Genomic DNA, 24515 nt, shown 5'->3' on the forward strand with positions numbered 1-24515 from the left:
GGATCTATAGGATGGCAACACTGGGGAGGCCATTTTGCCAAATATTCTCCAGGGGAGAATCGGCTAAAGTCTAATCGGCTGTCACATGGAAGATGGAGCAAGCTTGTTTTTCTCCTGCTTTGGACGGTAGGGCCTGAATCAATGGCTTCAAGTTCCAAGAAAGGAATCATAGAATCATAGAATCATAGAGTTGGAAGAGACCACAAGGGCCATCCAGTCCAACCCCCTGCCGAGCAGGAAACACCATCAAAGCATTCTTGACATATGCCTGTCAAGCCTCTGCTTAAAGACCTCCAAAGAAGGAGACTCCACCATACTCCTTGGTAGCAAATTCCACTGCCGAACAGCTCTTACTGTCAGGAAGTTCTTACTAATGTTTAGGTGGAATCTTCTTTCTTGTAGTTTGAATCCATTGCTCCGTGTCCGCTTCTCTGGAGCAGCAGAAAACAACCTTTCTCCCTCCTCTGTATGACATCCTTTTATATATTTGAACATGGCTATCAAATCACCCCTTAACCTTCTCTTCCCCAGGGTAAACATACCCAGCTCCCTAAGCCGTTCCTCATAAGGCATCATTTCCAGGCCTTTGACCATTTTGGTTGCCCTCCTCTGGACACGTTCCAGCTTGTCAGTATCCTTCTTGAACTGCGGTGCCCAGAACTGGACACAGTACTCCAGGTGAGGTCTGACCAGAGCAGAATACAGTGGTACTATTACTTCCCTTGATCTAGATGCTATACTCCTATTGATGCAGCCCAAAATTGCATTGGCTTTTTTAGCTGCTGCATCACACTGCTGACTCATGTCAAGTTTGTGGTCTACCAAGACTCCTAGATCCTTTTCACATGTACTGCTCTCAAGCCAGGTGACTCCCATCCTGTATTTGTGCCTTTCATTTTTTTTTGCCCAAGTGTAGTACTATACATTTCTCCTTGTTAAAATTCATCTTGTTTGCTTTGGCCCAGTTGTCTAATCTGTTAAAGTCTAATCTGTTAAGGAAATTCCTCCTAAACACTGAGGTCCAGCTCCGAGTACCTTCTGGTGGTTCCTTCACTGCGAGAAGTGAAGTTATAGGGAACAAGGCAGGGGGCCTTCTCGGCAGTGGCGCCCTCCCTGTGGAACGCCCTCCCGTCAGATGTCAAGGAGACAGAGAACTATACAACTTTCAGAAGACATCTGAAGGCAGCCCTGTATCGGGAAGTATTTAATGTTTGGTGTTATATTGTGTTTTCATACGTGTTGAAAGATGCCCAGTGTGGCTGGGGCAACCCAGCCAGATGGGTGTGATAAAAAAAATAAAAAATGATTATGATCCACCATAGCTACATGGTGCCTCCATGTTCATGTGAACATCAGTTGTGGCAGACAAACAACATGGGAGGACTGCTGCCGTCTTAAGTCATACCTGCCAAGTTGCTGTCGGAGGAATAAGGGACTGGGCGGAAGTAGCAGACCGGAAGTAGCGCTGCCGCCATTTTGGAACTGGGCGGAGCATGCTCAGAAGTGACTTTTGATGCTGCTTTGCCCAGTTCCAAAATGGCCTCCGCGCCAGAAGTCGCACTGCAGCCATTTTGGAACTTGGCACAGCAGCATCAAAAGTCGCTTCTGAGCATGCTCCGCCCAGTTCCAAAATGGCCGCCACTGCAGAATAAACCGGGAATAAACAAAAAAATCCGTTTTTTTAGCTAGGAACAGCTGGAAAAACGGGGATTTCCCGGGGAATACGGGAGACTTGGCAGCTATGTCTTAAGTATATTTGGCGCCATGGTGCGATGGATCCCTCCGGCGCCCCTGCCCTGCCCCGTTTCCCAGCGCTGCAGGCAGGCGGCCGAAGCTGCGCAAGCGGGCACAGTGCACAGCGCAGCGGGCGGGCGCACCTCCGTGGCGGGCAGGCGCCCTGGCGCCCTGCGCCACCCAGCCTGGTCATAGGGCCGGCCCAGCTGCTGCCTTCACATCTTTATGAGCATCCCACCTGGCTAGCCAATGTTGGAGAAAGACTAGATGGACCTTTGATCTGATCTAGCAGCGCTCTTTTTATATTCTCCTGTTATCTAGGACAAAGTCCCATGAAACCTGGGGCATTTATGAATGTGTGCCTTCAAACGGCAGTAGCATATTCCCACGCTAGTTCCTGCCATGAGGTTCTTCCCCTTCTGTACTTTTTCATGTCTGCTTCGGAAGGGAATAAACAACTGCTGCTCCTCTTTGCTTTGCTTTCAGACTAAGAAGAAAATGCCGTGTTTACTCTTCGTTCTCTCTACTGAGCAAAGGACAAAGCTGCCTATCTCAGCTGTTTCAGCCCAGGACAACTGAAGTGGCTGCCCACTGTTCCAAAAGCACTCTCTTTCGGAGGAAGCCCTGGGAAAGCAGCGGTAAATTCCTGGTGGCAAAAATGTAGGAGACAAGGACAGATCTAGAGAGAAAAAGCCAGCAGTAAATCGGCAATTAGGTCGCAATGCACACACCACTTCAGTAAGAAACGGTCACCAAAAGCGTGTGTTTAGAATCGTAGCTAGTGCCAGTAAATATTCCCCTCTACCTGAAGAACACTGTGCACCAAACAATTCTCTATAGCCACGGCATTTAGAGCCTGCTGTGACAAACTACAGTTGGAGACAAATGATGATGATGATGTTTTCCCCCAGAGAGTGGAAGTATATTCCTTGTGGTGTGTACACTGGTTGATTTTCTGCTCCTGAGAAAAAAGGGGCTAAGCAGCTTTTTTTTTGCACAGTTCTAAAGACGGGCAAAGAGGGGGGGTACAATAAAGGAGATTCCGACGAAACATCAGGAAGAACTTTCTGACAGTAAGAGCCCCTTGGGAGGTTGTGGACTCTCCTTCCTTGGAGGTTTTTAAACACAGGTTGGATGGCCACTTGCCATGGATGCTTTAGCTGAGATTCCTGCATTGCAGGGGGTTGGGCTAGATGACCCCTTGGGGTCCCTTCCAACTCTTAGACTCCACCAAAATACGACACTGGCGGCAAGGAACAGTCCTAACCCTGCTCTCGGCAGGATTGAACCTGGCACCCCTGCCCATCCCCTGACATCGCCCAGTGATGATAGACAAATAGGCCTGGTTTGGGAGAAAATGGCCTTGTAGGTCCAATGGGACCCTATGAGGGGCTAAGACTGGCCCTCGGGGGTCTTCCCCCCCTTCCCCCACAACAGAGGTGGTGGTAGTGCAGAGGGATACAACTGAGAAGAATCCTGTGGTCACAAGGTGTACTTTTGGAAATCGAAGAAGAGGAGGAAGAAGAAGAAGAAGAAGAAGAAGAAGAAGAAGAAGAAGAAGAAGAAGAAGAAGAAGAAGAAGAAAAGAAAAGAAAGAAAGAAAGAAAGAAAGAAAGAAAGAAAGAAAGAAAGAAAGAAAGAAAGAAAGAAAGAAAGACGCTCCTTTTGATACAGGAACTGACCTCCAATTTCTGGTTCAAACTGCTCAGCTGAAATGGGGGTTCTTGATTTTCTGTACATTTCTCCAAGCTGTGAGCTTTTTTTTGTTTTAATTGGTGCAGCTGTAGCTTCTCGTAGCTTTGTGTCAGCTTGGCAAACTGGAAGAGGAATGAACGTCACAAACACCTTATTTTTTGCCTCGGTTTTGGAGGTGTAATTGGCAAACGCAGTCAAGCTTAAATGATCTAATCAGCCATCTAATCTGGGTTGCTGGGTTTTTTTATTTAAAAAAGTACAGTTAACTTACGCACATTCAAGTACAGCAATTTACGTGCATTTAACTGGCGCACATTCAGCTTTACGCACTTGGCAAATAAAATAAAAAAGGGAGGCGGAAAGGAAGCGGGCAACCAGGAAGAAAGTCTTTGGCAATCCCACCCCCCACTGAACTGAATACATTTCGACTATACTTGATTTCGGCTTTATGTGCTATCCCAGGAATGCAATCCCAGCAGAAATTGAGAGCCACCTGTACCAGCTATTACAACTAAACAGCTAAGGGTAAACAAGCCGGTGCTTTCATACAACCTGTGGTGTTAATTAACTGCACTTTTAAACACAGATTGCCTGGATGTTTGCTTTATACTACCATGCAGAGTAGAGCTTTCCAAAATCTGCATCATGACACTTTAGTGCATCGGCTGCGGTGTGTAGATGTGTCGTGTGAACGCTCCCCATGCTCCTCCCAGGGGTGGAAAGGGGATAGTTTAACCTGTGGCTTGCTACTAAAACCGATTTACTGTGTTGCGAAACGATGCATGTCTCAAAAGCGTGTCCCCAGCATGAAAAGTTTGGAAAGCTTTGATGTACAGGGATGTCTTGCCTGGTGTTTGTAGGAATTGTTTTGCATCAGTTTAGCGCCATCTTGTGTTGGTGCTTTAATGGTTCTTCAGAGTTAAGACAGCAGGGTTAACTAGCCTGATGCTGATCCTGCTGCCAACACACGAGATCGGCGGTTCGAATCCCCGCAATGGGGTGAGCTCCCGTTGCTCTGTCCCAGCTCCTGCCAACCTAGCAGTTCAAAAGCACACCAGTGCAAGTAGATAAATAGGTACCGCTGTAGCGGGAAGTTAAATGGCGTTTCCGTGCGATCTGGTTTCCATCACGGTCTCCCGTTTGCCAGAAGCAGTTTAGTCATCCTGGCCCCATGACCCGGAAAGCTGTCTGCGGACAAACACTGGCTCCCTCGGCCTGAAAGCGAGATGAGTGCCGCAACCCCATAGTCGCCTTTGACTGGACTTAATCTTTTTTATTATTAGCAGCAGCTTCAAGGCAAGCTGATTCTCACTCGGATGACAGCATGGAGGGGGGGGGGACACTCCCTGCACAACATGGTCCCAATCCAGAGCAGTGCCCCTTCCCATGGCAACTATATCAACAGACTGTGGTAGTGGCCCAAAGGGCCATAATGAATGTGATAATGTGAACCCCTGTAAATCCTTGAATATGCTTCTACTAGAGAAGTTGTGGTAACCTGTTGCTTTAAGAAACTGATGGTTTGGCAAGATGCTGTCCCCCACTGGGACAGAAGGACAGCTAATATGTCAATCACAAAGATACAGCTCATAAGCTGGAACATAAGTTGATACATGGTACAAATGGCTACACGTAACTCAGGTTCCCAACATGCATACTAACACAATGTAACAGACCACGGTGAGAATCAAAGTTTAGTTAGCAATGCTTATTGTGCATGCGTATTAAACATGAAATGAGGTAATGATGTACAGTGGAACCTCGGTTTATGAACACCTCGGTTTACGAGTTTTAGGTTTACGAACACTGCGGACCCATCTGGAACGGATTAATTCACTTTCCATTACTTTCAATGGGAAAGTTCGCTTCAGTTTATGAACGCTTCAGTTTATGAACAGACTTCCAGAACCAATTACACCCATGCTTCGGGTTAAGTACGCTTCAGGTTGAGTACTCCGCGGACCCGTCTGGAATGGATGAATCCACTTTCCATTACTTTCAATGGGAAACTTCGCTTCAGTTTATGAACGCTTCAGTTTATGAACAGACTTCCAGAACCAATTGTGTTCATAAACCGAGGTACCACTGTACATGATTGGTTAAAATTGAAATCCTTTGTTTAAAATGTTATAAATACCCTTGCCCGGACCCTTGGGCGGGGTTGCAGTTTTGTGAAAAGATTTGACTGTAACCTACCGGTATTGCTTTGCAATAAACAACAATGGACTCCTAACTCCTCTTGGCTCTGAGTTTTATTGGCTTACCACAAGACAACCATTTTTGGCTTACCACAAGACAACCATCGGACATGCTAAATGCCAATATGCACTTAACATGACTGGGTCTGACAGGGTGGTCCACATTTGACATCCCCTCCAGCCCTTGCACTGCTTTTCTGGCTAAGCAAGGTGCTGGGCTTTGGGAAGCAGGCGTGAGGGCTCTGACAGGATCCTGCCGCCTTCCCAAAGTCTAGTTAGCACTTTCCCAGCTTTGGGAAGAAGGGAGGGCCCTAGGAGTCTGTCAGGGCCTCACACCCCCTTCCCCTTCCCAAAGCCAAGCGCCTCGGTTAGCCAGCTTAGGGAAGGCAGTGGGAGGCCTGAGAGGTGGGAATCAATTTTTTGTCTTGCTCCCTCCCAACCCCTCACGGCAGGGCAGTGGTTCCGTGTCAAAGCACTCTTGTGGCCTGCTCGGTATGAAAAGTTGGGCTGCCCCCTGACTCAGTACAGTACATCACAATTTAGGCAGTCGCTGAGCAAGTTACAAAGCAGCCCACAACCCACTAAATGTAACTTGAAATATTATGAACTGTAAAATAGGAATACGATTCCCCCTTCCTTACTTGATTCTTCAGGGCTTGAAGCTGCGTGTCATAGTTCTCAGCCATCTCGTATTTTGTCTTTTGCAAACTGTCCAGTTTCTGCCTCAGCAGCCCAACCTGTATTTGAAGTGGACATGATCTTGGGCATCAAAAGAGTTCCAAAAGCCAAAGGAAATTTTTAAAAGCACAAAGATATCACTGCTAAAAAAATCACAAACAGCATGCTATTAACAATAAATTGCAAGTTACAGGCACCACATAATACCCATTCCACATTTGTAAGACCTTGATATTTTAGTGCACACCTGCCCTTGGGAACTCCCTGCCTATTGATATAAGGCCTTTGCTGTATGCTTTTCAGCACCTGATAAAAACATTTTTGTTTCGATAGGCCTACCCAGATGCATGTTCTGATCCATTTTAGTTGGACTGTGAGAATTTTACTACAGTTTCATCATAAAGGGAGGTCTATGAATTTCCTGAAATTTTTCACTTTCCCCTTACAAACCTTTTGCATTTGATTAAGGCTCAAGACGTTAGATTTCATGCTCTGAAACTGCCTGACTGCAGCCTAAGAGACTAAATCAAAATAAGTGGGTTTGAAGTCTGTGTCTGAAAGGCACACAGTGATAGATCGAGGCTATTTATTTATTTATTTATACCCCGTCCATCTAGCTGAGTTTCCCCAGCCACTCTGGGCAGCTTCCAACAGAATACTAAAATACAATAGTATATTAAAAAGTAAAGCTTCCCTAAACAGGGCTGCCTTCAGATGTCTTCTAAAAGTCTGGTAGTTGTTTTTCTCTTTGACATCTGGTGGGAGGGCGTTCCACAGGGCGGGTGCCACTACCGGGAAGGCCCTCTGCCTGATTCCCTGTAACCTCACTTCTCGCAGGGAGGGAACTGCCAGAAGGCCCTCGGAGCTGGACCTCAGTGTCCAGGCTGAACAACGGGGGTGGAGAAGTTCCTTCAGCTATACTGGACCAAGGCTGCTTAGGGCTTTAAAGGTCAATACTAAACAGCGTTTCCATGTGCTGCTCTGGTTCGCCAGAAGTGGCTTTGTCATGCTGGCCACATGATCTGGAAGCTATATGCCGGCTCCCTCGGCCAATAATGCGAGATGAGCGCGCAACCCCAGAGTCGGTCACGACTGGACCTAATGGTCAGGGGTCCCTTTACCTTTTACCTTACCAACAGTTTGAATTGTGCTCGGAAACATACTGGGAGCCAATGTAGGTATTTCCAGACCAGTGTTATGTGGTCTCGGCTGCAGCTCCCAGTCACCAGTCTAGCTGCCGCATTCTGGATCAGTTGTAGTTTCCGGGTCACCTTCAAAGGTAGCCCCACGTAGAGCGCATTGCAGTAGTCCAAGCGGGAGATAACCAGAGCATGGACCACTCTGGCGAGACAGTCTGCGGACAGGTAGGGTCTCAGCCTGCGTACCAGATGGAGCTGATAAACAGTTGCCATGGACACAGAATTGACCTGCACCTCCATGGACAGCTGTGCGTCCAAAATGACTCCCAGGCGGCGCACCTGGTCCTTCAGGGGCACAGTTACTCCATTCAGGACCAGGGAGTTCTCCACACCCGCCCGCCTCCTGTCCCCCCAAAAGAGTACTTCTGTCTTGTCAAGGTTCAACCTCAATCTGTTAGCTGCCATCCATTCTCCAACCGCTGTGCAGTTGGGAGTGCAGCTGAGATTATCCTAATCTAAGAGTGTTCTCACAAACTAGTAAATGTAGATATAAATGTAAATGTGTTATTTCTTCTCTTTATGCGACTATTAAAATGCCACTAATTTGGCTTGTAATGAAAATAGGATCTCGGGGCAAGGGGATTTTCGTCAGGGCCATGTCAGAGCAGAAAGGGTTAAGCTCCCCCTCTCTATCCTATTGGCCTTGATCCTGCCTGCCTCTCCAGAGGCTGCTATTTGCAACTATAAAAACATTCATGCAATTGTTTGGCCTTAAGAGTGCCTATGAAGTTCTGAACTAGAGCTAATGTATGTGGACACAAGTGAAGTGCACGTCAAATCATTGGGTATCACATGTGTACACAGCACAATTCAAAAGCCATGCCGTAATAGCTGTGCACTCTACAAAAATATATTTTGTACGGAGTAATTTGGAACATTCTGTTGTTGTTGCTGCTGCTACCTTTAAATGGAGCCTTTCCCGGATGGCAGATTTGCAAGGACAGCAACGGACATGCCAGGTGGAGATGGCTCCAATTTGATCAGGAGACAGGAGCCCTCCAAGCCAACAGAATGGATCTTCCATGTGATGTTGGATTTTCTGCAGAGCAGCACCATGAAAATACGAGTTCATCTTCAAAGAGAAATTTAAAGGCAATGGGCACCTGCAGATATGGTGCTGCTACTTTCTTTTTATAAAAAAAAGTCAGGTATGTTGAGTTCTTAAAAGAAATGGAATAAGCACAGGGGAAAGGCAGGAGAACGATTTGATGATAGGCACCCAGTACAAAGAACAAACAATGGGTGGCAAATGAACAAAATTCTAGAGCAAATACCTAGTGTTATGTACTGAGCTGAATCATAGAACAATAGGATCCAGAATCAGCAGTCTGATTGGTCCGCAGGAGCCACCCAATCCAACTCCAGGTGGAAGTGAATCTGCAACCTGGTTGGCCTGCAGGAGCAGCCAATCAGGCGGCTGGCAGAAGTGAATCCGCAACCTGATTGGCCTGCAGGAGCAGCCAATCAGGCTGCTGGCAGAAGTCAATCCACAAACAGATTGGCCCACAATCACGCAAAGCCCATTGTGTAAATAATGTATATAAGCAGATGGTTTTGGAAAAAGGGTATTCTTCTCCTCTTCTTCTCCTTGATGACTACGAGCTGAATAAAGAGCATGAAATTCACTCTCGACTCTGAGTATATTTCACCTAGTGTAGCAGCATTCTTGCTTTCTCTGAACCAAGCTTAGTAAGGAAGCAATTGCTCCTTCTGGATTTCATATAGAGAGTACTGATTATTACATCTGAAGGCGAGATGAACGAGTGGACAAACTGGTGAAAAAGCTCCCCCAATACATTGAATGCATATTGCATTGGTTAGATATAAATGTGGGCTTAATTGCTTTGTAAAACTTTATGGCTGGGGCAGATCTCAGCTTGATTTCAGGTCCAAGGTAGATAGTTTGTCACAGTTTATTACAAATTGTGTGACTTGTCCAGGATGTTGCAAAACATAGAGGGGTAGCTACAAAAGGAAGGTCTATGTTTTGCAAATACCCATAGCCACTGCTTTTCCGGTAAAAAATAAAGTAAAATAAAATGAGGTGCTGGTATCTAGCTAGCAGCAAAATGATGAGACGATGGTACTCTGTGCCAGTGAATACCCCCCCCCCCCAAAAAAGGCACTGCTGCCAGGGTTACAGTTGATCTTGGTGCATTTTGCAAATAGACACACTGCACTCCCTGGCAGGATTCCAGTCTGCAAGGACTAGACCATCCATGTCAGGATAGAGGGCATGTTTTGCCCTCACCACAACAGTGTCCTCCTGCATATTGCTGCTGTGTCACCCCATCCTGGGTTCCTGGTCATGCCTGGGTGGCAAAATGTTGGGAACGGACATATAATACATAATGCAAACACATGTATGTTACATCTGTACACACCCAATTCCTCCCAGCCAAATCTATATGCGGTGAACAGATCCCAGGCATATTACTCTTTCAGATATGGATTGGATTTTGCAAGTTTGGGAATTCCCAGCTTCAAACCAGGGTCATATATCCCAGCAGAGCCATTATATTCCACACACATAGCCACGACGGTGCAAAAGAGGCAGAAACCTGATTATGATCTCACCATGCACAGCGGGTCTGGGGGGCCCGGGGGGAGGATTATGCATGTGTTCATTGCTGGGTACAGGATCAGAGCTATTGATAAGTGCACTGACCTAGTATGTTAATAAAGCGAGCAATTAAGTAGCACCTCCAAGTCAAAGCTTCGTTCACAAAACAGAAGGCGTGCCATACCTCTAGACCTTTCTGGTCCAACCTGCTTTGGGCACTTGCCAATTCTTGATCCCGGACAGTCATTCGTGCTTCTAAAGCCTGCAATTTCTTTTCCCATTCTCGTTTCTTGTTGTTTACCATGATATCAATCTGATGCATTAATTCTTGAAGCTCCACGTTGCAGGGGACGGATCTATATAAAAAAGGTATTTTTTAATGTACAGCATAAAGGTAAAGAGGTAAAGGGGCCCCTGACCATCAGGTCCAGTCGTGTCCGACTCTGGGGTTGCGGCGCTCATCTCGCTCTATAGGCCGAGGGAGCCGGCATTTGTCCGCAGACAGCTTCCAGGTCATGTGGCCAGCATGACTAAGCTGCTTCTGGCGAACCAGAGCAGCACATGGAAACGCCGTTTACCTTCCCGCCGGAGTGGTCCCTATTTATCTACTTGCACTTTGAGGTGCTTTCGAACTGCTAGGTGGGCAGGAGCTGGGACCGAACAACGGGAGCTCACCCCATTGCAGGGATTCGAACCGCCGACCTTCTGATCAGCAAGCCCTAGACTCTGTGGTTTAACCCACAGCACCACCTGGGTCCCATTAATGTACAGCATAGAACAGATTAAAATATTATTCTTCAGGCCATTTCCCCCCCCTCCAGTGAGCTCATATTCGACTTGAGAATAACCAAACGGCTTATTTTAATGGTTCTCCCCCCCCCCCCTAGTCAATGTTTCTTTGATCCAGTTTGGATGTAACATTAAATCGTGATTTGTTTAGCTGAACTACAGGTGATATCCTGCTAAGTTTTACTCCTAGTAAACCCCATTAAAACTAATGAACACAACTAAGATAGGTGCATTCATTTCAACAAACCCACTCTGAGTAAAACTTAGGTTGACTACCACCCTATGGTTTGGTTGTATATCAGAACCTAGGCCCCCTCACAAGCTATGGTTTAGGCTGTAAAACCAGGACCTTAGATTTGAAGATGTTTTTTATGAATCCTGGCTTGTTCTAACTGTGGCCTATCATTCACACCAACACTTGCTATCCTGGTGCAAACGCAGTGTATTACAGTGCCTCGTCCTAGCTACCCACCTGGTGAGAAACATAAAGAGCAGCACTTCAAAAATGAAACTGCCCTTGTGAGTCATGGCCCTATATATATAAAAAAAAACACCCTGTCCCCCTCCACACACTGGTTGGGCTACAGATTCCTTTCGCTCCATTCTTCTTGCTAGCAAGACTCTCTGCATCACCAAGACAGCTTGGCAGAAGAGTGAATATGTCAGTGGTGGTTACAGGTAGATAGCCGTGTTGGTCTGAGTCAAAGCAAAATAATAATAAAATTCCTTCAGTAGCACCTTAAAGACCAACTAAGTTTTTATTTTGGTATGAGCTTTCGTGTGCTTTCGAGGCACAAAAGAAAGCTAGATCATGCATAATGAGATAAGAATCCGATGTCTCTGTTCATCCCAGGTGGCTCTGTTCATCTTATCTCATTATGTATGATCTAGCTTTCTTTTGTGCCTCAGCCCTTGTTTTTCCCCCCGCAGGACCAATTGCAGTCATCAGCAGTCGTTAACAGCCATCAACAGGTTCACCACTCCTATCAGACCATCACCCATTCCCACCCCCACCCTCTGAATATACATAAGGGTCTGGTTGATTCTGTTTCAGTGTATCTGACGAAGTGTGCATGCACACGAAAGCTCATACCAAAATAAAAACTTAGTTGGTCTTTAAGGTGCTAGTGAAGGAATTTTTTTATTTCACATGCCACTGGAATATGTGGAACTTCTATGCCACCCCTACAGTGGATAGAAAGAAAATGCCTAGTAAGTAAGTGGTTATTAGGTGCCATACGGTGAACGACGACGTTTCATCTGGCCCTGTAGTTGCTCCAGATGTGTCCCCCAAAAAATTGTCTTTAGAAAAGAGATATATGTCATCTTGCATGTGCCCAAGCGCTGGTCAGTTTGCCTGACCAGATTCACCTCTCTCAACCTGCCTGCAACCTGGCTTGTGTTTTGATGGGGCCTCCAGATCAACAGCCCTCACATCATCTGCCTGGGAACGCTGCAATTAAGAGCGGAGTTAAACAGGGCTGCACGCCCCGGTGCCAAATCTCTTTGGCATTCTCCCTGTCAGGGATCCTGAACTGTGCTTTCAACAGCCACAGCAGGGCTCCCTTTGCTCACTGGGTCAGACAGCAAGCTGCCTGCGGACAAGACCTGCTGTGGAAATGTGACACCACAAAATGGAATGAATTAAAGGAGTTGAGTCTGCTAGGAAAGAGGGGAGAGAAGCAGCAGCCCTGCTAGGAGAAAATGCAATTTGCTAAAACTATCCTGTCGAATCTACAGTTGCTTTTATATCCCTGGGGAGTAGCTTTCTCACATTCTCACAAAGGAAACTGCTCCGGAGGCCAGGAATGAAGGTGGCTGTGGATTGCTGCAGGAAATTGCCATATTAGTGACATAATTTCTGCCTTTCCACCCGTATTTCTTCAGCTTTTATATGTGAGAATGGGTTCTTGCGAGTGACAACAGGTTAGGGAGGGGTGGACAACCTTGCCCTTTGTTGTGATGCTGAAGCCTCTGGCAGTGATTGAACTAAGCTGCTTTATGGTTAAAGAGGGGCAAGGGGAAGGCAGAAAGGGGTCTGCGTGTCCTTACTGGTTGAGCTGCTCAGGTTTTACAAAGGAATAGAAGCAGGGCAGGCAGAAGAGTCACAGGGAAAGTAGTGACAGGAGCAGAGGCTTAGGGAGGGAGAATGCAGTAGGCCAGGAGTAGGCAACCTAAGGCCCGGGGGTCGGATGCGGCCCAATCACCTTCTCAATCTGGCCCGCGGACGGTCTGGGAATCAGCATGTTTTTACATGAGTAGAATGTGTCCTTTTATTTAAAATGCATCTCTGGGATATTTGTGGGGCATAGGAATTCGTTCACACCCCCCCCAAAAAAAAAAATTAGTCCGGCTCACCACATGGTCTGAGGGACAGTGGACCGGCCCACGGCTGAAAAAGGTTGCTGACCCCTGCAGTAGGCAAAGTGAGGCTGGATGGGCTAGGGAAGGAGAGCATAAAGAGGGAGTGGTCCCCTGAAATGAGAGGAGGCAATGTAGGGAAGGTATATGCCCAACCTTCTATGAAAGGTACCAAATTTAATCCTTGGCATCTACAGCTTAAAAGATATTTGGTAGCACAGGCACCCCCAAACTGCGGCCCTCCAGATGTTTTGTCCTACAACTCCCATGATCCCTAGCTAAGAAGACCAGTGGTCAGGGATGATGGGAATTGTAGTCCAAAAGTTTGGGGATACCTGTGGTAGCAGGTGATGTGAAAGATCTCTGCATGAGACCTGGAGAGTTGCTGAAACCAAACAAACCAAAGTCACTATCAGAGTAAACCATCAGGAAGTATCGACATTGAAAAAAAGAAAAGATGTATGTTGGAGGTGTGATGAAAACGAGGAATCTTTTTTCACATGCGGTGGCCCTGTAAAATAATTAAGGGATATTGGGAAACTATATATAATGAATTTTAAAAGATACTTTAAAAACCTTTCCCAAAAAACCCTGAGATTTTCCTCTTGGGAATGGTAACAATGGAGACCCCCCCCAAAAACAAAAGGGTTTATTACTATATGCCACTGCCATAAAAAGGTAAAGGACCCCTGACAGTTAAGTCCAGTTGCGAACGACTCTGGGGTTGAGCCGCTCATGTCGCTTTACCGCCATAGCTAGAACCTTATTGGCACAAAGGTGGAGAACAGGTATAGTACCCACTAAGGAAGAATGGCAGTGTAAAATGTTTGAATATGCTGAACTGGCTGGTCTGGCGAACAGGATAAGTGAAAACGAATATAAGGAATATAAGGAGGAATGGATAATGTTTATTGAATATTTTAAGAACCAGCATAAACAAATACACAGCTTAGCAGGTCTCGAGTAAATCCAGGAGAGTTGAAATAGATAAAAGAGTTTTTAATAGACAACAAATTGGATGATTAAAAAGATGTGGATTAAACGGAGTAGTAGTAAAGTAGTAGCAAAGGAACCAGGAAAAGGGTACGAAGTTGTATTTGCTATGAAGTTGTAAGTGGGACAGGGGGGAGGGGGAGGGGGATTAAAGATACTATCTGTTCCTGTTTTTGAAAATGCAAACAGAAAACTAAATGAAAAAGAAAGGGAAAGTATCAACAGTCAGGTCTGTGATGTTCATAGCAGCCAGAAAGTTTGGTGTGCTGCTGACAGGCATATTTGCATTTAATCTTCACTTGCATGAACAGTAAAACAGTGCCACTATGCCAGAAAAGAATCTTTATATTTGTTCCTTTAGCCAGAGGTAGACGATTTGTTAATTTTTCCACCAAAGTGACTAGTTTGCTCCAGGTTTTTGTGGGCACGTGGGCAACAAAATATCTTTGGTCCCCTAAAACATCACTTTTTTGCCACCTCTGCTTCCTTCTCGACAACCCCCCCCTCCTCATCTAATGATACCCGTTGCCTCTCTGGCACTGCCCACCTCCAACCATTGTCCTAGATGGAGAGAGAAGGGAGAAAGAGAATGAGTTTTGCATGATCACGAACTGCAAAGGTCAGAAATGATGTTTTCACATGTTGATTTGCAAATAACCAGCCCAATCTTAGACTCTGGGCAGTTAATTGTATTGAATCACTATAAAACCGCAATCCCCTGAACACTTACATCAGAGTAAGTCTCAGCAGGACTGAGTCAACCAGCATAGGTTTGTGCTGTTCTGCTGATAAACATTGCAATCAAAATGTCAAAAAGATAAAGGTGGAATCTAGACACATATAAAAAACGTTGTGAAAATGCTTTACAAAAAAGTTTTGAAAATATATATATTGAATTTGCCATCGCCATCTAGTGTCATGTTTGTATAAGTGTGTTTGTATACAACACACTTAAAACATTTAAAGTGCAGCTGTATAGGTAAAGGTAAAGGGACCCTTGACCATTAGGTCCAGTCGCGGACGACTCTGGGGTTGCAGCGCTCATCTCGCTTTATTGGCTGAAGGAGCTTGGCTGAAGGAGCTGGCCAGCATGACTAAGCTGCTTCTGGCGAACCAGAGCAGCACATGGAAACACCATTTACCTTCCCGCCAGAGCGGTGCCTATTTATCTACTGCGTGCTTTCGAACTGCTAGGTTGGGAGGAGCAGGGACCGAGCAACAGGTGCTCACCCCGTTGCGGTGATTCGAACCGCCGACCTTCCGATCAGCAAGCCCTTGGCTCTATGGTTTAACCCACAGCGCCACAGTTGAGCACAAAAAAACCTCAAGCAGGTCACTGTTGGGGTTAAAAGCAAAATCAGCAGAAACTGGTTGAGGAACTTGCACATAGAGACCAAGGCTTAAACAAATGCTTGGTTTAATGGAGAAAGTAAATTTAACAAAAATTAAATTAAGCTTGCACAAAATACCCGCACAACCAAACCACCCACCAAGAGCACACTGGGAAAACGCCCAGCACAGAGGCAACACACAACACCCCTGATATACCCTGCATCATCAGCTTCACAGCAACACCTGTAGAGCTGCTCCACAGCTGCAGAGCCCCAGTCATTAAATCTTTCCTGACTCTTAAAGGTACAGTGAAACAATAATGACACTTTTACACAATCATTCAACATATCCCCTGCAGTTCATTATTGTGAAACAGAGACAAACTTTGTACATGTCTTTCATGCGCAACTTTTGGAAGTGCTTTAGTAAAGATGTCTGCAACTTGTTTGTCACCTGGAACATATTCAAAAACAATTGTTTTGTCAGCAATCAAATTCTTTACAAATTGTAAACGTAATCTCAACATTCTAGTGCGCTGTGTGTTGGTTTCTGAGCACAGGATAGCAAGTCCACTCTGGGAATCGAGATAAACTTTTACTGGGAGTGATCCTGGCATCTTTAAGTCTTCAAATATTTGTAAATACCACTCTATATCACGGATGGCCTGAGTACAGGCATATAACTCACTTTCAGTTGAAGAAAGACAATTAATCCTTTGATTCTGTGCTTTCCATTCAAAAGGACACCCATTATAAAAATAAACCATACCAGATGTACCTTTGTAATTATTTTGCTCTACAGCATGAGATGCATCACAATATATTTCAAAACCTTTGTCAATAGATGGTGTAAATTCCAACCTATAATGTTTTGTGTGTTTGAGGTACATCACCACTCTCTTAAGAGCTTTGAAGCATTGGGTAGTGGGTTTTTCTACAAATTTTGCCAGAAAATGAAAAGCATAAGTTACATCTGGCCTTGAAACTCTTTGAATAAAATTGAGCTTGCCTATGGCAGAGCGATACAAAGTTTTGTCAGAGAACGTGTTATTGCCATCTGTAAAAGTGAAACCACATACCATAGGCGTTTCTTCCCCATTTGCATTCTTTAAACATAACATTTCAACAAGATCTTCTATTTTTGCAGTTTGATGAATCAGATAAGAACCATTTTTGCCTTCTTCAATTTGCATGGATATATAGTTTTTAGCTTTGCCTAATTCTACCACATCAAATTTTTCTTGTAACAGTGACACTATCTGTGTATATTCATGTTTAGTTCTTGTAGAAATTAGTATATCATCTACAAACACACATAATTTGGTCACAGAATTTCCATTTTCTTTTGTAAATACACAGTTATCTGCCTTGCCTTGTGTAAAACCAAAATTCAGCAATTCCTTCACTAAAGTCTGATGCCAGTTTTTACCACTCTGATGCAAACCATAAAGAGATTTATTTAGTTTGCACACTAGTCCTTTAGTGGCGGTTACGCCATCAGGGACACGCATAAAAATTTGTTCTTCTAAATCTGCAAACAAATAGGCAGTTTTTATATCTACATGATAGACAGAATGTCCACGCTGGGATGCATCTTTTAACAAAAGCTTAACAGATTCATACCTTACGCTCGGTGAGTAACACAAATCATAGTCTTCACCTGGGATTTGCTGGAAACCTCTGGCTACTAACCTAGCCTTGTACCTTACAACTTCGTTTTTATCATTCATTTTCACTTTATAAACCCATTTTGAATCAATAACTCTCATGTCTGGAGTTTGTGGTACAAGAGACCAAGTGTTATGCTCTTTTAAAGAAGCTATTTCATCATCCATAGCTTTGTACCAATTTACAGCTTCATGCAAAGGTAATTTTTGAACATCGTTGTAGCATTTTGGCTCAAAAACTGCTTTATTGGCATACACAGTATATAACTGCTCTTTTGAAAACCGTCTTGGTTCCTGTCTCTTTCTGTCTGAACGTCTTAGTCCTGAAGAAGAGCTAGGCCCTTCAGAATCAGTAGAACTATTTGGACTTCTAGCTTCAGACTGTAAATTGCTATCATCAGACTGATGAGACTCTTGTGGGCTTTTCTTACTTTCAGAAAATTCAGAAGAACTTAACCTTTCTTTAGGTGTCTGTGTCTTTAAATTTTCAAACAAATCACCAGACACAACAGGCTTTTCGTCTTCAGATTCACTAGTATCCCCTGCTCCAGCTTCTTCCTCTTCTACTTCTACTTCCTCCTCATCAGCATTATCTAAACCAGCACTATCTTGAAAAATAGCAACTCTATTCCAATTTACAGTTTCAATCATGCTTCTGGTAATATGAAATTTGCCAGTTGCTGGTACATAAACTCTGTACGCCCCCTGCTGGTAGCCCATAAACTTTCCTTGAACACTACGCTCATCCAACTTGTGTCTAGCAGGGTAGTGAATAATAACGTCTGAACCCCAAATTCGCAGGTATTTTAAATTAGGGCGTTTTTTAAACAACATTTCATAGGGTGTAACATTTAAACTAGAATGATAGGATCTGTTTTTAACAAAAAGATAGGCATGAAGAGATTCCGCCCAATATTCTTTCCCCAAATTAGCATCATGCAAGTAAGTTTTAACACCTGCCTGCAAATCACGTTGCACTACTTCTACAATCCCATTCTGCCAAGGACTTCTAGGGCAGGACAACTCGTGAACAGTCCCCTGCGCTTCCAGGAAATGTGAAAATTCCTCAGAAACAAATTCTCCCCCCCTGTCAGAAAACAAATGCTTTATAGGTTTGTTAAAGTGGGTTTTTACCCAGTTGCAAAAAATCTTGTACTTCTCAAGTGCTTGTGACTTTTCAGCAATGGTGTAAACAAAACAATATCTGCTGTACTGATCAATAAGAGTAAGCCAATATTTTGAATTTCCTAAGGAAGGAGGGAGTGGCCCTACTAAATCACAATGCACACGTTCAAATGGCTCTGTTACTTTCCTGCCTGAGCATTTACCCTTTCTTGCAACTTTTATCTTATTCTTACAACAAGATACACATTGCATATAGTATTTACATGGCTTCAAGTTTAGTCCATCAACAATCTTCTCTGTCTTTATCACATCTGTGAAATTTAAATGTCCCAAAAGTCTATGCGCCTCATGAATACATCCGGAGTGAGGCTTTACATTTCTCAGCCCTTGACTTGGCTGGGTTACTCTACAGTTCACAGGTGGCTGTGAATGCTTTTTAAAATATAGTCTATATAAACCTTCAGACTCTCTGGCATACAATACACGCTTTCCCCCTTTGTAGAACTCACATAGTGATTTTGTGAAGCACACAGTTACTCCTTGGCGTGCAAAGCAACTTACTGATAATAAATTGTCCACTGATGGGCAGTAAGTGCAATTTGCTATTGTGATGTTCAAGGAGTCAAGTTTCACAGTACCTCTGCCAAGCGACTGTAGAACGTCGGAGTTGGCCAGATGAATGGTGCCAATTTCCTCTTCGAAAGAAACAAACAGACTTCGGTCGTTACAAAGATGAATTGACGCCCCGGAATCTACTACAAACGATTTCCACGTGTCATCTTTAATTACTTTACGACCTAATTCACGAACATGGAATGCTCGCGGCTCACGTCCATCTTTACGATGTGCTGCCGACTGCTGGGTTGCTGTCTGTGATTTACGAAATGGAACGGACCCTGAAGCATTTTGCTTTTTAAATCTGCAGTCCCTCGCAAGGTGCCCCTGCTTTTTACAAAACCAGCAATGCTTGGAAGTTTTGAAAGCAGATGAATCACTGCAGACTTGCATACGGCGTTCCTCATTATTTTTAGAAATAGGAGTGCTAATCCCACAAGCCTCCCTTCTGTCCAGCTCGCCCATCAATCTTGCTGTTACCCCTTCCACAGTTAATTGTGCTGGAGGTACAGCAGATATCTGGCTAGCTACGGCAGACGCTGACTCCTTTCTAAGGTGCACTGCCGCTAGACTGTCCCACATTTCTTTGGCAGTCTTCTTATTTCTTATGTACACAACTTGCTGATCACTAACAGACAAGTTAATTAATGCCCTTGCTTTAGCATCACCTTTCGACCAGGCATCGGTCATAGGAGCAGGAGGGTCCTCGGCCACGTACTTCCACACATCACGGGAAGTCAGAAGTGCTTCCATGCGAAAGGACCATAGACTGTAGTTCTCGGCCGTTAGTTGCGGGAATGTTAAAGCCTTCTCAGCCTCAGCAACACGGTCTGCCATGCTGGAACTTTTCAACCACCAGCCCACAAAACCGTTGCAGCAAAAAGAAGGAAAAAACCTTTCTAAACCTTTCTCCAAAAACTAACATGTGCAGTTCCACGCTCAACCACTGGGCCCATAACCAAGATGTTGGGGTTAAAAGCAAAATCAGCAGAAACTGGTTGAGGAACTTGCACATAGAGACCAAGGCTTAAACAAATGCTTGGTTTAATGGAGAAAGTAAATTTAACAAAAATTAAATTAAGCTTGCACAAAATACCCGCACAACCAAACCACCCACCAAGAGCACACTGGGAAAACGCCCAGCACAGAGGCAACACACAACACCCCTGATATACCCTGCATCATCAGCTTCACAGCAACACCTGTAGAGCTGCTCCACAGCTGCAGAGCCCCAGTCATTAAATCTTTCCTGACTCTTAAAGGTACAGTGAAACAATAATGACACTTTTACACAATCATTCAACAGTCACTTCTGCAGAAAAAGATTTTTTAAAAAAACAAAGTCTCCTCTTCATGATACAGTAATCTTATTCTGTTTATATAAGGCTTCCGAACTACTCTAATTAGGAAAAGATTTTTTAAAAAAGCTTTCCCAACAATAGTCTTTCGACAGGGGTGAGTTTTACAGCGCAATTTCCAGATCGTAACATTTTCTAATTGGAAAGGTTATGCACGCTAAAGGTTTTAAACAAAAGATGCCTCTACTGCTTTGACCAGGCCTGAAAAGTAATTTCAACAAGAAATGTAGGTCAATTAGGGGTGCATTTTTCATTAAAAGCAGTAAATCGCTTTACCGCTTCATGGTTTGCCTAATAAACGAAGTCGTAAACTCATCAATGTCAAGCGTCACAGTATGGCTAAGAACAGATTTATTATGTGTTACTACAAATGATTAGGTGATGTCTGTTTTTAACTTTTTAATATGGTTTTCATTGTACTGTTTTATCATAAACGGCTTTGATTTTTTTTAATGACATAGTGATACAGTATATAAATATTTTTATAAACAAACAAACAAGGTGGCAATTCCTGCTCAATATACGGTAGTTGTTGCCTTAGCAGTCTAGGCCTGGTGTTTCTTTATGAGATAAGCAGTAATGAAGAATCAAAAGACCACAGAACTTTGAAATCTTGAAGTGCAAGGTTTTAAGTTCTACATCATACTGAGCGTACACAGGTGTAAATAAGATAAAATAAATCAGGACCGACCAGGAAATTATTATACGTCAACCTACCTAGTCATCATTTGTTCCTGAAGTGCTTCTATTTTCTTCTCCATTTTAGCATTTCTCCAATCTATTAAGAATATTTTGGGGGTGGGTGGGTTAATGTTTTCCCCCTTAATTATTCATTTACATAGAAGACTCATAGTTAAAAGAAGAGACTTGAGAAACAGCAGTAATAGAGCACAAGAGTCTTACTCTCAGGGTTGTGGGTTCAAGTCCTGTGTCAAACAAAAAATTCCCACATTGGGGGACTAGACGACGCTCGTGGTTTGTTCCAACTCTACAGGTCTATGATTCTAAGTGCAAACATGCCAGGTCAGTGGGGTGGGAATAGGGCTGTTTGCTGTGGCTATTAATCTATTTCTGCTTTGGAAATATCTTGACATTAAAGGGTTGAGCATAACTTCATTAAATAGCACTTCTTCAAATGGCACACGAAAGCTCATACCAATGACAAACTTAGTTGGTCTCTAAGGTGCTACTGGAAGGAATTTTTCTGTTTTATTTTTATTTCATTACATAAATAAAACATCCAGCCCAGTGGTGGATCAGAAAGTGACAGGACGGGGGAAGTAGGGAGATAAAATTCTCAGCACTTTGCAGAATGAGCTCACTATGTAGCATCACAGAATCTTAGAGCTGGAAGGGACCCCAAGGGTCATCTAGTCCAACCCCATGCAATGCAGGAATCTCAACGAAAGCATCCATGATGCCGGATGGCCATGACAGATGATCGCCTGTTTTCAAACAGTGAAAAAAGGATCCCCTCAAGAGATCTGTGCGAGTCTCTGATAGCCTTTTGGAATCCTCTAGTGATTTCATTAGCAAAAGCTATACAGTTGTACCTTGGAAGTCAAACAGAATCCATTCTGGAAGTCTGTTCGACTTCTAAAACGTTCGGAAACCAAAGCGTGGCTCCTGACTGGCTGCAGGAAGCTCCTGCAGCCAATCAGAAGCCACGGAAGTGTCGTCGGATGTTCGGCTTCCAAAAAACGTTCGAAAACCGGAACACTCACTTCTGGGTTTCAATCGTTTGGGAGCCGAAACATACGAGTACCAAGGTAGGCTATGTGAGATGGCTTTTGGGATGCTGCAATTTTACATATACTCTTAACTGGAAATATGTCCTATAGAATCCGCTGGAACCTATTTGTGTTCTGAGTTAAACAGGCGCAGAATTCAGCTGCCAAGCAGCATGTTACTAGGGTATACTGATGTGACAATAATGAGCATTTATAGTGCAAACGCGAGTGGGGGTGGAGGCTGAGAGAGAAAACAGCTTGGTCTAAGGCTACCTAGCGAGTTAGAAGAGCCAAAGCTCAATGAAGGGCATTATATGCAGAAGGTCCTGGGTTCAATTCCTGATCTCTCCAGTGAGGGGGACGCCGACGACTCTGTTTGAAACCATGGAGAGCAGTTCCCAGTAGACCATACTGTACTAGATGGACCCATAGCCTGACTTGGTACATGGCAGCTTTTTATGAGCGTTGAGGGGCACACCTTGTCCTGGAATTTGTAGGACTCCAGGGGGAATGTGCTTCTGAGCACATACAGAGGGGCTTCCTCAGTCCAGACTCTGTCAGGAAGGCAAACCTGTAACCTTCCAAATGTTAAACTACAACTCCTATCAGTCCCAGATGGCTAATGGTCGCAGATTAAGAGAGCTGGAATCCAATGTAAGAACATAAAATGAACCTGCTGGATCAGGCCAATGGCCCAGCCAGTCCAGTATCCTGTTCTCACAGTGGCCTACTAGAGGCCTGCAGGAAACCTGGAAGCAGGATGAGAGGGGAACAGCACTCTTGACACAATAAAACTGCTAGCATATTTGTAATACTAAGCAGGGTCCTGTATGGTTTCCAACTGCATTGGGGGCTGTGTCTTGAGATCCCAGCATTTCACGGGGGTTGACTAGATGACATTTGGGTATCCTGCCAACTCTCCAACCCTGATTCTATGATTCCCAGCAACTGATACTAGCATTATGTGGAGTGCCACAGATTGGCCATCCCTGCTCTCAACAGTCTTCCATGGAGAATGTGGGAAAGGGTGGAATGGTTCCTCTGAGCATATGCAGAGGGAGCTTTTTTCCAAACTCTCTCCATACTCCACCCTAGAGCAAGTGGGAAAGGAAGAGATAAAAAAACAGCCTCTGAGCATGCACAGAACAGCTTTGTCCATCCTCTCTCAGCATGCCGCCAAGGTGCATGTGTGGCAGAGGGGAAGTGCCTCTGAGCATACCTAGAGGGGCTTTTTTGCAGGATCTCACTACTCTGCTCAGAGCATGTGGGAAAGGAAGGGTGCCTCTGAGCATATGCAGAAAGGCTTTATCCTGCCTCTGCTGGTACTCCGCCTTGCAGAACATAGGGAAGGAGAAGCAGAGAAAATGCCTCTGAGCATGCATAGAACAGCTTTCTCAAGGCTCTCTCAGCACTCTGCCTTGGAGCTGTGTGGGAAAGGGAGAAAGGAAGGGTGCCCCTGAACATACACAGAAGGCTCTCTCCAGGCACCCTCAGCCTTGACCCCCTATGGTTATGATGAGCATAACTAGAGAGGCTTCCTCCAGACAGTAAACAGCTGTGGAGCACCCAGGAACCGGGCAGTAGAGAGAGGACTTCTGAGCATGCACAGAGAGCCTTTATCCAGAGGAAGACTCCCTGCCTGCCCGCAGCCTAAATGCAGAGCTCTTTGAAACAGAGCATGGGTGAGTGGGTTCCCGCTTACCTTGCCCCTTCCCCTGCTGCTGCTGCGAGCCGCGGCTGCCCTCGCTCTGGCGGGGAAGGAGCCCGTCCGCCCCGCCGCCCTCCTGCCCTCCCGCCGCGGCTGCCGCCTCGCGCAGGCCCCGCCCCCTCCGCCCGGGCGGCAGTTGCGGGAAGGGCCCGGCGGGCTTCTCCCGTTGCCGGGGCAACGGGGCGGCCGAGGGAAGAGGCTCCGCGGGCGGAAGGAGGGAGCAGGCCTGGGGAATCCCCCGACGGAGGGGGCGGGGCCAGGACGGAGGGGGCGGGGTCTGAATTAGAGGAGGGGGCGCTCTTCTCCCGTTTGCCTGTGTGCCAAATATGCACTGCAACGAAATACAGTAGTTCCATGTTGGTGGATTTCTTTTCTATTTTTTTAAAAGCAACCTCCTTCTTTTCTTTTTATCTGCTCTGCTCAGCTATCTGCGTTTTATATTTTAAAATGCAAGTGCCCGTTTGCGAAGGAGTTAAGCGTTTTCCTACTTGGTTTTCTGCATGTGCTCAGTCGGTGGAGACTGAATCCCAGGATCGTAGGTTCGAGCCCCACGTTGGGCAAAAGGGTTCCTGTGTTGCAGGGGGGGTAACAACAACAACAACAACAACAACAACAATTTAATATTTATACCCCGCCCATCTGGGTGGGTTTCCCCAGCCACTCTGGGCGGCTTCCAACAAAACATTAAAACACAACAATCTATTATACATTAAAAGCATCACTAAACAGGGCTGCCTTGAGATGTCTTCGAAAAGACTGGTGGTTGTTTTT

General features: G+C 45.0%; 1 protein-coding gene across 1 annotated transcript in view; it reads right to left on the reverse strand.

Moving 5' to 3' along the window:
• Window positions 1-23860, reverse strand: part of DEUP1 (deuterosome assembly protein 1) — a 65228-nt gene extending 41368 nt beyond the window's left edge. Inside the window, exons 1-5 of the mRNA XM_060273882.2 lie at window positions 23739-23860; window positions 21024-21084; window positions 10252-10423; window positions 6269-6364; window positions 3417-3551 (exon numbers count right to left, since the gene is read on the reverse strand). Coding sequence (XP_060129865.2) covers window positions 3417-3551; window positions 6269-6364; window positions 10252-10423; window positions 21024-21067 — 447 coding nt within the window. The 5' untranslated portion in view covers window positions 21068-21084; window positions 23739-23860. The remainder of the gene's footprint in view (window positions 1-3416; window positions 3552-6268; window positions 6365-10251; window positions 10424-21023; window positions 21085-23738) is intronic.
• Window positions 23861-24515: the final 655 nt, after the last annotated feature.

The sequence above is a fragment of the Zootoca vivipara genome, chromosome 4 (genome assembly GCF_965207765.1).
Source record: "Zootoca vivipara chromosome 4, rZooViv2.hap1.1, whole genome shotgun sequence".
NCBI lineage: Eukaryota > Metazoa > Chordata > Lepidosauria > Squamata > Lacertidae > Zootoca > Zootoca vivipara.